The 13044-nt window shown below is 30.2% G+C and overlaps 2 protein-coding genes across 2 annotated transcripts; one reads left to right on the top strand and one right to left on the bottom strand.

Annotated features, from left to right (window-relative positions):
• Nucleotides 1–8144: 8144 nt before the first annotated feature.
• LOC124945802 (putative RNA polymerase II subunit B1 CTD phosphatase RPAP2 homolog) lies at nucleotides 8145–11427 on the top strand. Its single transcript, XM_047486300.1, has 7 exons — nucleotides 8145–8246; nucleotides 8389–8984; nucleotides 9076–9795; nucleotides 9893–10050; nucleotides 10150–10413; nucleotides 10805–10963; nucleotides 11130–11427. The coding sequence occupies exons 2-7, from the start codon at nucleotides 8393–8395 to the stop codon at nucleotides 11232–11234; spliced, it is 1998 nt and encodes a 665-aa protein (XP_047342256.1). The 5' UTR covers nucleotides 8145–8246; nucleotides 8389–8392; the 3' UTR covers nucleotides 11235–11427.
• LOC124910160 (probable L-cysteine desulfhydrase, chloroplastic) lies at nucleotides 11331–12735 on the bottom strand. Its single transcript, XM_047450776.1, has one exon. The coding sequence runs from the start codon at nucleotides 12733–12735 to the stop codon at nucleotides 11395–11397; it is 1341 nt and encodes a 446-aa protein (XP_047306732.1). The 3' UTR covers nucleotides 11331–11394.
• Nucleotides 12736–13044: the final 309 nt, after the last annotated feature.

The raw sequence follows: 13044 nt of genomic DNA, 5'->3' as shown, positions 1-13044 counted from the left end.
TTCTTATTGCGTGAAGACTCAATGCAATTTTTTTTAATTTTAATAATATAAAATAAGATATAAATATTTAATTTAATATAATATAGAAAAAAGAGATTAAAAAATGATAAAAAAGTTATATATATATATATATTTAATATGAGAAAGGAGAAAAAATAGGACTAATAATATAATATATAATTAATAATACTATTAAATATTAAAAAAATACGTCCTATAAAAGTGGGGGCAATGCAACTGCATAAGTTATTTTACTAGGATCGGCGCTTATTACGGGGATTTCTATTTTTTTTTTTTTTTTATAATGGACATTATTCTGCTATTCCATATTCCTTCATGCACATTCCCATGTAACATACATCTACCACCATGATAATGCATTCTTATAAACCGTTTTTCCAAAAAAAAAAAAGAAACATTCTTATAAAAAGTGTGATTTTGTGCCAGATTAATCCAAGAATTGCATTCTAATTGAATAATCATTTCAGGCCTCATCAATGGAAAGGGATAGTCTAACATTTTGACTCAAAATTGCATAAAATTGTATATACAAACCTTGTATTGTAAAATTATGGTCGGCCGTCATCCTTTGTGTCTTTTGGAGGCAAAATCGACATCTTACATGTTTTACCTTGTAAATTGGTAGTTGGTATTTCAAGCCTCTTTGGAGCGTGATTGAGATATAGTAAATGATGTCAAGTCCATTGATAGTTACTATGATGTTTTGATTGAGAAAACTAGCACAATTAATATAAATCACTGCATCTCTATTATGATAATTTAATAGTGGACTAACTGTAAAACATTTGGTCGCTCATTACGTTATAATTCACAATGAATTTTTTATGATGTTAAAGCGATATTCTTCAATCAGATATAGAGACGGTTAATGAACTTAATCATATCTTTGATGAGTTTTAAAATTGTTCATGTTTGTTAATCATTTATTTTCCCTCATTTTTGTTGCATGTTTTGATTGTTGTGTTTAAGAGACTATATTTTGTCCATTTTAATAAATGGATTTTTTAAATAAAAAGAAAGTAGTAGACAAATTTTAAACTAAAGGAAGAAAAAATTAAATGACATTCAACTATAATTTTTCTTCTCTCCAATCTATGAAAGGGAATCAATGATCTTAATGTCATTTAATTCTCTTTTCCAATTCTTTGCCAACGGAACAAATGAATAAATGAACCAGCCTTAAATTGCCTGATCAGCCTTAATGGCATTCAACTATTTTCCATTTTTACTTTTTTTTTTCTTTCATTTCAACATTCATGGCATTCAATTTAAAGTAGAGGGCAAACTGAAACTATTTTTTTAAATCTCACCAACACATAAACCATCAATTCAAGCAATGTAATTGATCACATCTTAGTCTCAATTTAAGAAACATATAATTTCTGAGTCCAATGAAGAGCTTGTTTCTAAGAAAAAAAGAAAGAAATTTGAAGAAAAATAATGGTGCGAAGATGAGGTTGGGGAGATGATCACATTCTAAGTGAATGGTGGCAATTTGACATTGTGATAATGATGTTAGAATGAGACAAAAATCAAACCTATTTTAGCTTAAGGTTGAGACAAAAATTAATCATAGAAGAAGACAAAGATTGATCATGTTAATCAATAACAAACAAACAAATTAACATTTATGGAAGATTTTGTTATTTGATTATATGTGTGTATATATCTAAAAGAGAAATAAAAGATGGTCACTTAATTTAATTAATGCACATTTCAGATGTGAAATATTTATAATTTTTTAAATTGCATTCTCTTGGTTAATTTAGTTTGTAAAACAGGTATGAACCAATAAAATTCAAACAATTACATTTTAAGACTCTTAAATCTTCTAAAATAGTGATTAGATTATCGGCTAATACATTAAATTCAATTTGATACTCCTTAAAAATTTAAACGATTTTTTTCCAACTAAATAACAAAAGAGTTTCTCAAATACTCTTAAGTCAACCCTTTTACGATCCGAAGTACATGTCTTGCATCGGTGTTCAATAGATTTATGCATAATCCAAAAAATTAGATTAATCTCAAAAGTAGGTTTCATTCTCATTTTTTTACTGCTTTTGCTGGTCAATAATTGGACTTTAATAACTATTCTTTAAATAAATAAGATGAAAAACTCATTTGGATATCTTATTACATAACATAATTTTGAATTTTGATACATACAAAATGATAAAATTGTTGTTTTTTTGTATCAACCTATTTCATATATAACAATAGCATTTAATTTTCTATATTTGTTATTGATTGACAACTTGTTTTTTTCTTTCTAAAATCACATTAACTCCATCAATATACATCACTGTCAACAAATTTAAAATGGAATATTCTAAGCTTTTTGGGTTGGAGAATTGGGATGGCTATGAATGGTATGCATGAGTAAAATAAGGGTTCTTCTAAACTAAGAAATAAAAAATTGATAATTTTGTTTTTCTATAGTTGATAAAGCTATCTTGGATGCTATTTTTATTTGTGAATCAAATTTTCCATATTAATTTGGGAAGAGAGCTTATTATTCTCTTTATGTATTTTATTTTATAGTACATATTTTGTCGTCTTTTAATTTTGTGAGATTAAAATTAGTCATTCTATTTACATTCATATAAAAATGGATCTCAACTTGCAAGATGTGTCCATTTAAAGATAAAAATAAATTTCAGTTTTTAATTTAAAAAGTTAATACGACCTCATTTTAATTTAAAACGTTTTTAAAGACCTCGTAAACTTTATAAATTTGTTTGGATGTGTAGAATGAGATGTTTTTAAAAAAGATTTAAAGAAAAATGTGTTTGTGATCTTTTTATACTTTTATTTTGAATTCTTTTTTATTTTATTTTCTGTTGTTGTCATTCATTATCTTTGTCATTCATTTTAGAAAAAGAAAAGTTATTAAATTATAAGTATAAAATTTCATTTTTTTCTTCAAGTATATATGGTCATTCATATGCTCCTTATTACTAGTTTATTTTACTTGTGACAGTTTAATATTTTTCATTAAAAATAAAATAATGGCAAGTATTTACTGAAAAAAACTTCCAAGAAATTGACAAAAAGGAAATCCAAGTTGAAAGGTGCAAGAAACACACCAATACTAATTAATTTGAATATTGTTGCAAGTGTAAGAATAGAAAAGCCTGTTTAAATTATTATAGTCAAAATTAAAGTAAGTGAAGCTTTTGGTTTGATATAAAATAGTTTTGGATATTAGTTTCTTACTTCATCATTCAAATTACAGTAAGATTTTATTCTATTAATATACAAATTATTTTTTAAATTATGATTTAGATTATAATTTTGAATATTGTTTTCTTGATCATGACCATATATATATTTTTTTTATCATTGTAAACTTTTATCAAAGTAACAAAATAACTTGTAAGCGTTTGTCACTATTTTATTCGTTAATAAGTTGTAAATTATTATTTTCATTATTTAGAAATATAAATTCACTAAAACTATGATAAACAATGCAAAAGTTTTCATCTAGACTAACAACTTTACATGTTTATAATGAATATAATATGGTATGTTGTGATGGTGCCCGGCCATTTATCTTTTTGAAAAAGATTAATGTTGTAAAAATGGTTAAACTCTCTCTATATATATAGCAATGTCCACTTAAAGATGTCAGGTCTAAAATTGAATTTGGGTCAAAAGCCTTATAGTGAAATTGACATAGAATGGCACTAACTAGGGTTGAACTTTTATTTTTATATATATATATATAATAGATCTGATCTGATCATGGATTTTAGTGCGTCCCAACGTAGCTAGTCACAGATTTCAGGGTGAGACATACACCAAGTCACCAACCCATTTTTGTCCCCCTTTTCTTTTTTAAGTATGTTTTAACTTATCACTAAGATCATATATAAACCCTTTTGTTTAACAAAATAATGAAAACCCTTTCCAAAATTAGTAATAGTGTTTTGTTTCGAGTATTTTTGTGATATTTTAAACACAGATTTTTATATTGTTTTTGTCGTTAGACTTAAATGATTCTCGTTTATATCATATTGTATTAACTTTTAAAAATAAAAAATCAAATAACGAGTTTTCAGTTGGTTTATGCTATAAATATTTTATACATTTTCTACCATCTATGTAGGTGAGACACAATTATGTTATTTTTTTTTAAATAACATAATATAGACATAATGTAATTTAATCTAACTTAGTTTAACATATCATTACTAAAAATATATTAAAAAATGAACAATTAAAAATAAATAAAACAAAATCATAATCTTTGAGTAATGATTACAATCAATTATTTGATAAAAAAAATGAGTATAATATTTGTAAGAGCTAGAGACTATGGTCAAAAAGCAAGTGATAAGAAAGTGTCATCCACTCATTTTGAGTAATGGAAAGTATATAGAGCTAAACCAATTTTTTTCCTTTTCTTTTTGAAAAACCAATTTGATCAATGACTAACACTCACAATCCACATGCACTGGTCGATTGGACGGTTGGACCATGGCACAGTATATAGGTTCAATGACATCGACATAGCCAAATAGATTAGGACTAATGAAAGTGACCTTTAAATAGAAATGTAATAGATCGAATTATTTCTAATTACCTTTCTATAAATTTGGAGCAGATCTACTCTTTCATGGTTAATTTTATAATTAATGTAGATCTCACGTTAACAATTAATGTGAAGTTTTTTTCTATTTTAAAAAGTGGCACATATGGGGCAATGCTTATTAAAAAGCAATTTTGTTCCTATAAATTACACCAAAATTATAAAATGCAAATAACCATGTGTGTTTGGTAATCATGGAACCATTTAAGATTAAGAATTAAAATTAGAATTATAAATTTAAATTAATGTGATTTTATAATTATCAATAATTCTACTTTTTTTTAATTCAAAATTGTAATTTTAATATTTATTTTTTTCTATATTTTTAAAATAAAATATTCTATTATTTTATCATTTACAACACGAATAACGTTAAAAGGATAATTTTTTTTTTTTTTAATTTAGGAAGTTAAAATATCGAACCTATATTCTTTTTTAATTTATTAAGTTATCATTTTAAATTGATTTTTTTAATTTATGAATTTAATATTTTAAATCAATATTTTATTTTTTTGAATTTAAGAATTAACATGTCAAACAAAACTATTTTTTTTTTTAAATTTAGAAAACTAACAAATATTTTGTTCTTAACTCTAAACAAAACATTGGCACTTAATTAACTATCTTAATAAGATGTGTCAGACTAATATTTTAATCATATAAATAATATATATTTAAAATATTTTTATTATATTTTATTTAAATATAAAAATTTGAATTAAATTATAATTATATAATTTTTTCAAACATATCAATTGAATTTGTAATTCAATGTCAATTATTGTAAAATTGAAATTAAAATTTTAGTACCGATTTTCCAAATAGACCGTAATATCTTTTTGAAAACTGTCCATTATACTATAAAAAAACTAAAATGATTTTAAATACAAAGACTGACATTAGAAAAAAAATCAAAAAACATGAAAATAATAAGAAGAAAAAAATGCAAACACGCTGCCCAATAAATTATTGAGATTCTAAGTCCTTTAGAAGAACGATTAACTCTCTCTGACCGTCTCTAACGATTTTTTAGAACGAATCTAAAAAACGTCATAATAATAAATTTTATTAATAATATAATCAGTCAACTACGATCATTGAAGATTCAATAATTTCTCTCCAACTAGATAGTTCCATCATAAAATAATTGATATGATAACCCAAATTCAACTCAATCTAAATTTTCCAACAACTATTCAGGAACTCGAGCATCACCTAGTGAATTATAGTCTTGCTCCACAAAAGATTTCAAATATTACCCACCCTTCGACAATGCAAAGTAAATGAGTCGTCAATTTCACATCTTTGTGACATATATGATCTACCCTAATAACTATAATATATAATTTGCATTTGTTTAACTTTAATCTCACTAACAATATGCAAAATATCAAACTCTTTCGCTATAACTAAAGTGGATTCCCTTGATATAATCATAATCTCTCATGTCATCACAATCTCTAAGGTTTAACTTAATCTAAATAAAGCCAACCCGATTTCTTCCATCATTTGCTTCTTCTTTAGTCTAATTCTTGTCAATTAACGTAGATTGAAAAAAACTATTATAAAGAGAAGAAGCAAGGATATTGGAGAAGAAAATTTATAGAGAAACCGGATTGGCCTTATTAAGATTGAAATAACCTTAATTCTTCGTTGCTTTAGTACATCAACCTCCCCCTAAATTGAATAATATTAATCTAAAGTAGAGAGACATAAACTGCATCCTTCAAATTGAGTGAATCTATAACTTTTATAGGCACAAAATGAAAAATATATCATTGATAGGAATAGGGAATTGATTTAAGACCACTAGTTAAGAAGGGTAGTAGTTATTTGCTCAATTATTGAGAGGACTTTTGACTTTTGCTTACTTAATTAAAAAAGACCATATACATTTCTTAGTCAATATAGCCAACCAAATTGGGCCGAGTCCAAGGCTAGTTCTTATTTGAGAGTTATTAGAATTTTGTAAAAAAAAATATTTTCTAATGAAAAAATAGGTTATTTGAATTTATTAAATTAATATAAATATATTTTATATTAAATTTATAAGAATAAAGTAAATGTATTTTAAATGATAAAATGAATACTTTCGTAATGATATTGATGTGATATAAAAGTTTTATTAAAAAAATAGTTATTTTTGACTAGTTCACATAAAATGGAATACTAAATCATACTAATTATATATATATATATATATATGTATATATATATATGTATATATATATATGTATATATATATATGTATATATATATATGTATATATATATGTATATATATATATATGTATATATATATATATGTATATATATATATGTATATATATATATGTATATATATTATACTATTGAGTTTGAGTTGAATTGATTTTGAGTTTATTTAGGTTCTTCTCATCTTTTTTAATTAAAAGTAGGTTAATATGGGTTTGTGTATAATTAATTATTAAAATATTTTAATTAATGAATTAAGTGATTTAATGATTAAAATTTATAATAATGATTCTGTTATAAATTTTATTTTTAAATTTAAAAAGTAAATAAAATAACACCTAAAAAGTTCAATCATTTAACAAACACAAATTTTGTTTTTTAGTGCTTAAAATGTTTCTGATTCCATCTTATATTATTAACAACATATTCTTTTATTTTTAAAAAAAGTTTAACAATTAGTGTGGATTAAATATGGGAGCTTATCTTCATTCTTCAGTCTTATATTATTTATTCGATTAATGATTGAGAAGACAATTTGAGTAAGAGATTGAGGAAGTAAATGACTTAACGTATTTCGATTGGTTAAAAAATATATTAATTTTTATCTCATTTTTTTTAGGAACTTTTTATTTTATTTTTCAATCAATGATGTATGATCATTCCCTACCCTGTCACTTAAGGATTGTAATTTGAAACCGTCCCAATAAAATCAAACCGAATTATCCCGTTTGTGACAGTTTTTCTTAGAAACCGAATGAGGATGAGGCGGAGATGGTATTTGTGTCCCGCCTCGACCTGCCCCGATCTCACCCCGATTCTTACCCGAATACTATAAATATAATTAAATATATTAATTTACTAATATATTTATTTATTCATTATATTTTATAAGAGTAATAAGTTTATTTCTTTATAATAATATAAAATTTTAATATATTATAATATATATTATTTAAAAAAATCTGTTTTATTGTATAATTTTTTAAAATATTTTATTAATGGTGCCCGCGGGATTCTCCAAAACCGATCGAAACTGAACGGGACAGAGATGGTATTAAAAAAGTTCCCGAAATAAAAATGGGACGAAAATGATAAATGCATTCCCTGTCCCTGTCCGCTTCATTGCCATCATTATTTATTATATAAAAACTATTTTTTTTAATAAATTATTTTATTTCATTATATTCAGATTATTTGTGGCTAGGCCCAGGTAATTAGTCTGCTTAATATTCGGACCATACTAGGATTTATGTAAAATAGGCCCATCGACCACTATTTCAGTTAGGCCTAGGACAATTATGTGAAGCCCATGTCCACTTTCTAATTCCTCCTCCATTTCATTCCCGTTCTCTTCAATCCTTCTTCGAGCAGCTAACAACGACGAAGACGAAGGCGAAGGCGAACTTCCATAAGTAAAAGTATCTCCCATGCTTTCCCTTCCTCTATTCAATTTATTTACAAATCTCGCTATTATCTTCTTTCATTTTCAATCATCAGTTCTAGGTTTAAGTTTTGTACTAGTCTGACTTTAACCCTAGCCGTACCGTTTATTTTCGGCAGTTCGATGGAGGAAAACAGACGAATCACTATTAATGATGCCATTCATAGAATCCAGCTAATACTACTAGAAGGCATTGACAACGAAGACAAGTTGTTTGCTGCTAGCTCTATAATGTCCAGAAGTGATTATCTGGATGTTGTGACTGAGAGAACAATCGCGAAAGCCTGTGGATATCCATTATGCGATCAATCGTTACCAGCTGAGCGTTCTCGTAAGGGACGGTACATGATTTCGGTGAAGGAACATAAAGTTTATGATCTTCATGAAACCTACTTGTATTGTTCAACGGGTTGCGCCATTAATAGCAGAGCATTCGCTACAAATTTTCCTAATGAGAGGTGTAATGTTTTGAACTCCAAAAAGCTAAATAATGTTTTGAAATTGTTTGAAAGAAAGAGCTTGGAGACTGAGAAAGGGTTAGAGACAGAGGGAGATTTTGGAATGTCAAAGCTGAAAATACAGGAAAATGATGTTTCAAGTGTTGCTGGACTGGTTTCTTTGGAAGAATGGATTGGTCCATCTAATGCAATTGAGGGATACGTTCCTCAGAGTGATCAAATGTTGAAATCTTCACAACATGATCAGCAAAAAGGAGGTAAAATGAATTATATTGATTTCAACACTTTGTTCTCTAGGCATATGGTATTGTTTACTGAATATAGCTGAACCGTCTATGCACGATGCAGTGTCTAAAAAGACTAAGGCGAATAATAAGCAAAAGAGAGTGACTTTCAATGAAACGGAATTCAGGAGTACTATAATCACTTCTGAAGAATCCACCATGTCGAAGCCAACCCGAACATCAAGTCAACTGTTCAATGAATTAGACTTTGTCACTGCCCCTATTAGTTCGGATGAGTATACCATTTCAAAACTTTCCCCATCATCAAGCTCTCAGATGATTGAGCAAAAAGCAAAGTTGAAGGGGGGAAGAAAAGGGAAAACAGCTAAAAAGGAAATGGAAAACGAATTCACTTTACTGGATAATCAATCTGGGTCTATGTTGGATGGTAGGGAGACCTTTTCGAAAGAGCCTAAGCAAGAGAAACATTTCACTAGCGACCCTCAATTAGAAATTGTTAGTGCTAATATTTCTGGGGTGAAGGAAGAATATGACGATGTAAAAGCTACTAGTTCAAGTGTTGCTGCACTGAAATCTTGTTTAAAATCTGCTGGAGTTAATAAGGCGAGTCAATCTGTTAGATGGGACGAGAGCATAGGGAACAGTAACCAACCCAAGGTCCAAGAATTCCAAAATGTGAAAGAATCTTCTGAAAATGTCATGTCCTCTAGTGGAGAAGTCAATGATGACGAACTCCGACGTGCATCAGCAGAAGCATGTGCGAGAGCATTGACTGAAGCAGCAACAGCCATTTCTTCGGGGGAGATTGATGTCTCTGATGCCCGTGAGTCAGCCTCTTTTGCACTGTGATTGTTTTTACACAACTTTTATTTGAATTTCATTTGATTATCCATAACTTCTGTATTTCGTTTTGTCTATAGTATCCGAAGCTGGGATTATTGTGCTTCCGTATCCTGACACGATTGAACCTGAACAAGAACCTACAAAGTTGCTTAAAAAACCTGGGGTTCCCAATTATAATTTATTTGAATCTGAGGATTCCTGGTACGACAGTACACCTGAAGGGTTTAGCTTGACTGTAAGCGTGCTCTTGTCAAATTGCCTTTCCACTTTTTGGTGGGTTGTTTGTTTATCTTCTTCTGATGCATCTGTTTTTGCTCTTTCTTTTTGGCTTCAGTTATCGTCGTTTGCAACTATGTGGATGGCACTTTTTGCATGGACATCATCATCCTCTTTGGCCTTCATTTATGGCCGGAATGAAGATGATCATGAAGATTTTGTAACTGTCAACGGAAGAGAGTATCCCCAGAAAATTGTATTGTCTGAGGGCCGTTCTTCTGAAATTAAACAGACTTTTTCTGGATGTCTTGCTCGTGCACTGCCAGGAGTTATCACAGATCTTAGACTTTCCACACCTGTATCCACTCTTGAGAAGGAACTGGTACTTGTTCTGGACTAGCAAATTTAATTATTGTTTTTTCTTCTGCCTTGTAAGATTTTTAATTTTTGGTATTTTGCCTAAATATCCCTTCCAAGATCAACTTATTTTAGCCTGTTAGATCTAGTTTTCCAGGATGGCTTCTAATTGAAATCTGTCATGATTGATTTGATCCACATTCAGCATCTAAAAGTTCTTAGAGCTGGTTTTGTATGGATTTGCTATCTCTAGTTATTAAGCATTTACACTATTGTCCCAACATGTGATTTGTTATTGCTTTAATGCTTTCCATAAGTGAAAGTATGACATTGTGGTGTACTATTTTGTCCTTCCATGTGTTTCTTTTAATGTTCGTTTTGGGAAATCTCTCAAAAGTGTTTTTTCTATGTGACAGGGCCTATTACTGGAAACCATGTCGTTTGTTGACCCACTTCCGGGATTCCGAATGAAGCAATGGCGAGTGATTGTCTTTTTGTTCATTGAAGTTCTCTCAGTTTCCAGAATTCCTGCACTCACAGCCCACATGACAAACCGGAGAATTTTTCTTAACAAGGTTTGATATTCTTAATATAAGCTGTGATTTATCTTGAGTTAATAATGAATGGAGTAAAGAAAATATTATCTTATGCTGATTTAGAGTAACATTCACCATATACTTTTAAACCTGTTCATGTGTTTCAAAATCTTATTCACCCTTACCTGTATGGCCTACTGAATAGGTTTTGGAGGGTGCACAAATTAGTGTGGAAGAATACGAGACCATGAAAGAGCTCATGATTCCACTTGGCCGAGTGCCCGAGTTTTCTATGCAGAGTGGTGGTTGATGAAAAAGAACGGTTAGATCATGTTTCATCTTGATTGTTTGTATATGGAGAGAGCTTTAATACATTATTATTATTATTACTATATTAAGATGTATTATTTGTTACATGTCAATTTTATTCATAAACATCGATGTTACACAAATGATGATTGTCTTTATTATTATAAGAGCTGCTCACATGTGATTCCATCTTTGACCAGTTTGTTAATTACATCTCGAAATTTATAGTAATCTTCAACAATGTTGTAGACTTGGTAAGATATTCTCGCATACCCTGTTATGATAGAATTATCCTCTTCATTATCATCCTTAGTAAGAGGAGGCACCTGGTAATATATAGGCACCTCAACACCAAAGTGAGTCCGCAAATGCGCCCTTAACTTGAAACAATCAGAATCACTCTTAATTTCCAAGCAAGCCGGAAGCCCAACCATGGCCATGCTTGCACACATTTCAGGTGGGGCGCCGAGATTAGTACCCCATGCATTAGTCAATATCTCAGCCATCTCAAAAACCTTGGTATGATTCCTCTTCCTAATACCTTCAATCCCGCCTTCAAATCTATTCACAAATTCAATCACATCTGGGATCACAAGCTGTGGACTGTAGTCCCTCGTCCCAATCCATGCACTCTCATTCGCTAACCCATTCCCGTATTCGTGTGAAACAACCGGATGGTGCAAGTCCCAATCTGACTTCCGTCGACTGTACAGTAGAGCAGCTGCTGGTGGGCAGAAAAACCATTTGTAAAGATTACTTGTGTAGAAATCAGCTCCGATTTCTTTCATATCAACATTCACGCAACCAATCGCGTGGGCTGCATCTACGAAGATTTGATCAACGCCCTCCTCTCTGCAAATCTGAACCAGTTCTTTGACGGGAATAACAACGCAAGGCATGGATGTTATGTGATCGATCACAGCTAACCTAACTTTGTTTAGACCATTTGACCTACCCTCTTCAAGGGCTTTCCTAAATTCATTAATAATTTCGTCGTTGGAGCTTACAGGGAAAGGAAGGTGAACCTCGATGACTCTTCCGCCGACATCAGTAACGTATGCCTGAACGGATTTCTTGACGGAGCCGTAGGCGTAATGAAGCATGACTACTGCATCACCTTTGCTGTACATGCCTTTGATGAAAGCCCGGCTTGTCTGTTGAAGGACAATAGCAGCAGCGGTGGTGGCGTTATCGACGATTGACACCTCGTCGACATATTCGGCGTTGATCAGTTCCTTGATCGCTTGACGGCTACGGAGAATCGAGGGTTTGAGCTGCTTGAAGTAGAAATTGTCGGGATGTTGGAGGTATTGACGCTGCCATTTCTTCTGAGCGGCAATCACGGAGGCGGGGCAGGAACCGAAGCTTCCATTGTTGATGCGGGCAACGTCCTGGCGATGGTGGGAGAATTCAAAACAAATTTCTGCATCGGTTATGAGCTTTTTGTTGGCAGATTCATCGCTGCCGTTGAGGTCAAACTTGTTTTGGTGATGAGAGCCCATTGTTGGTAAAGACAATAATCTGAAATGAAATGAGAAGATTTATTTGCAATTCTCACAATTGAAAAGGAGAGTTTATTGACTTATATTATTATTATTGTAATATCAAATAAACAAACAAAATAAACCAAGTTTAATGTCGCTATTAATCTTTAGCGACGGAAAATTATCAATAAAGACGACATTTTCCCGTCGTTATTGTCAAAATACATAAAAAAATATTTTGGACTACCCGGGCTATAGCCCGGGCAGCCTTGTACATGGATCCACCCATGTGTAGTGTCATAAGTTTTTCCTTATCGTACCCGGCCC

Source organism: Impatiens glandulifera, chromosome 7 (assembly GCF_907164915.1).
Source record: "Impatiens glandulifera chromosome 7, dImpGla2.1, whole genome shotgun sequence".
Classification (NCBI taxonomy): domain Eukaryota; kingdom Viridiplantae; phylum Streptophyta; class Magnoliopsida; order Ericales; family Balsaminaceae; genus Impatiens; species Impatiens glandulifera.
This window is presented reverse-complemented; position numbering and strand designations above follow the sequence as displayed.

Bases quoted from the DNA above. Each gene is read 5' to 3' on its own strand.
- LOC124945802 (XM_047486300.1), top strand. From the start codon at position 8,393: ATGGAGGAAAACAGACGAATCACTATTAATGATGCCATTCATAGAATC. The intron at 8,985-9,075 runs GTAAAATGAATT...TGCACGATGCAG, and splicing joins ACATGATCAGCAAAAAGGAG to TGTCTAAAAAGACTAAGGCG. The intron at 10,964-11,129 runs GTTTGATATTCT...CCTACTGAATAG, and splicing joins GGAGAATTTTTCTTAACAAG to GTTTTGGAGGGTGCACAAAT.
- LOC124910160 (XM_047450776.1), bottom strand. From the start codon at position 12,735: ATGGGCTCTCATCACCAAAACAAGTTTGACCTCAACGGCAGCGATGAA.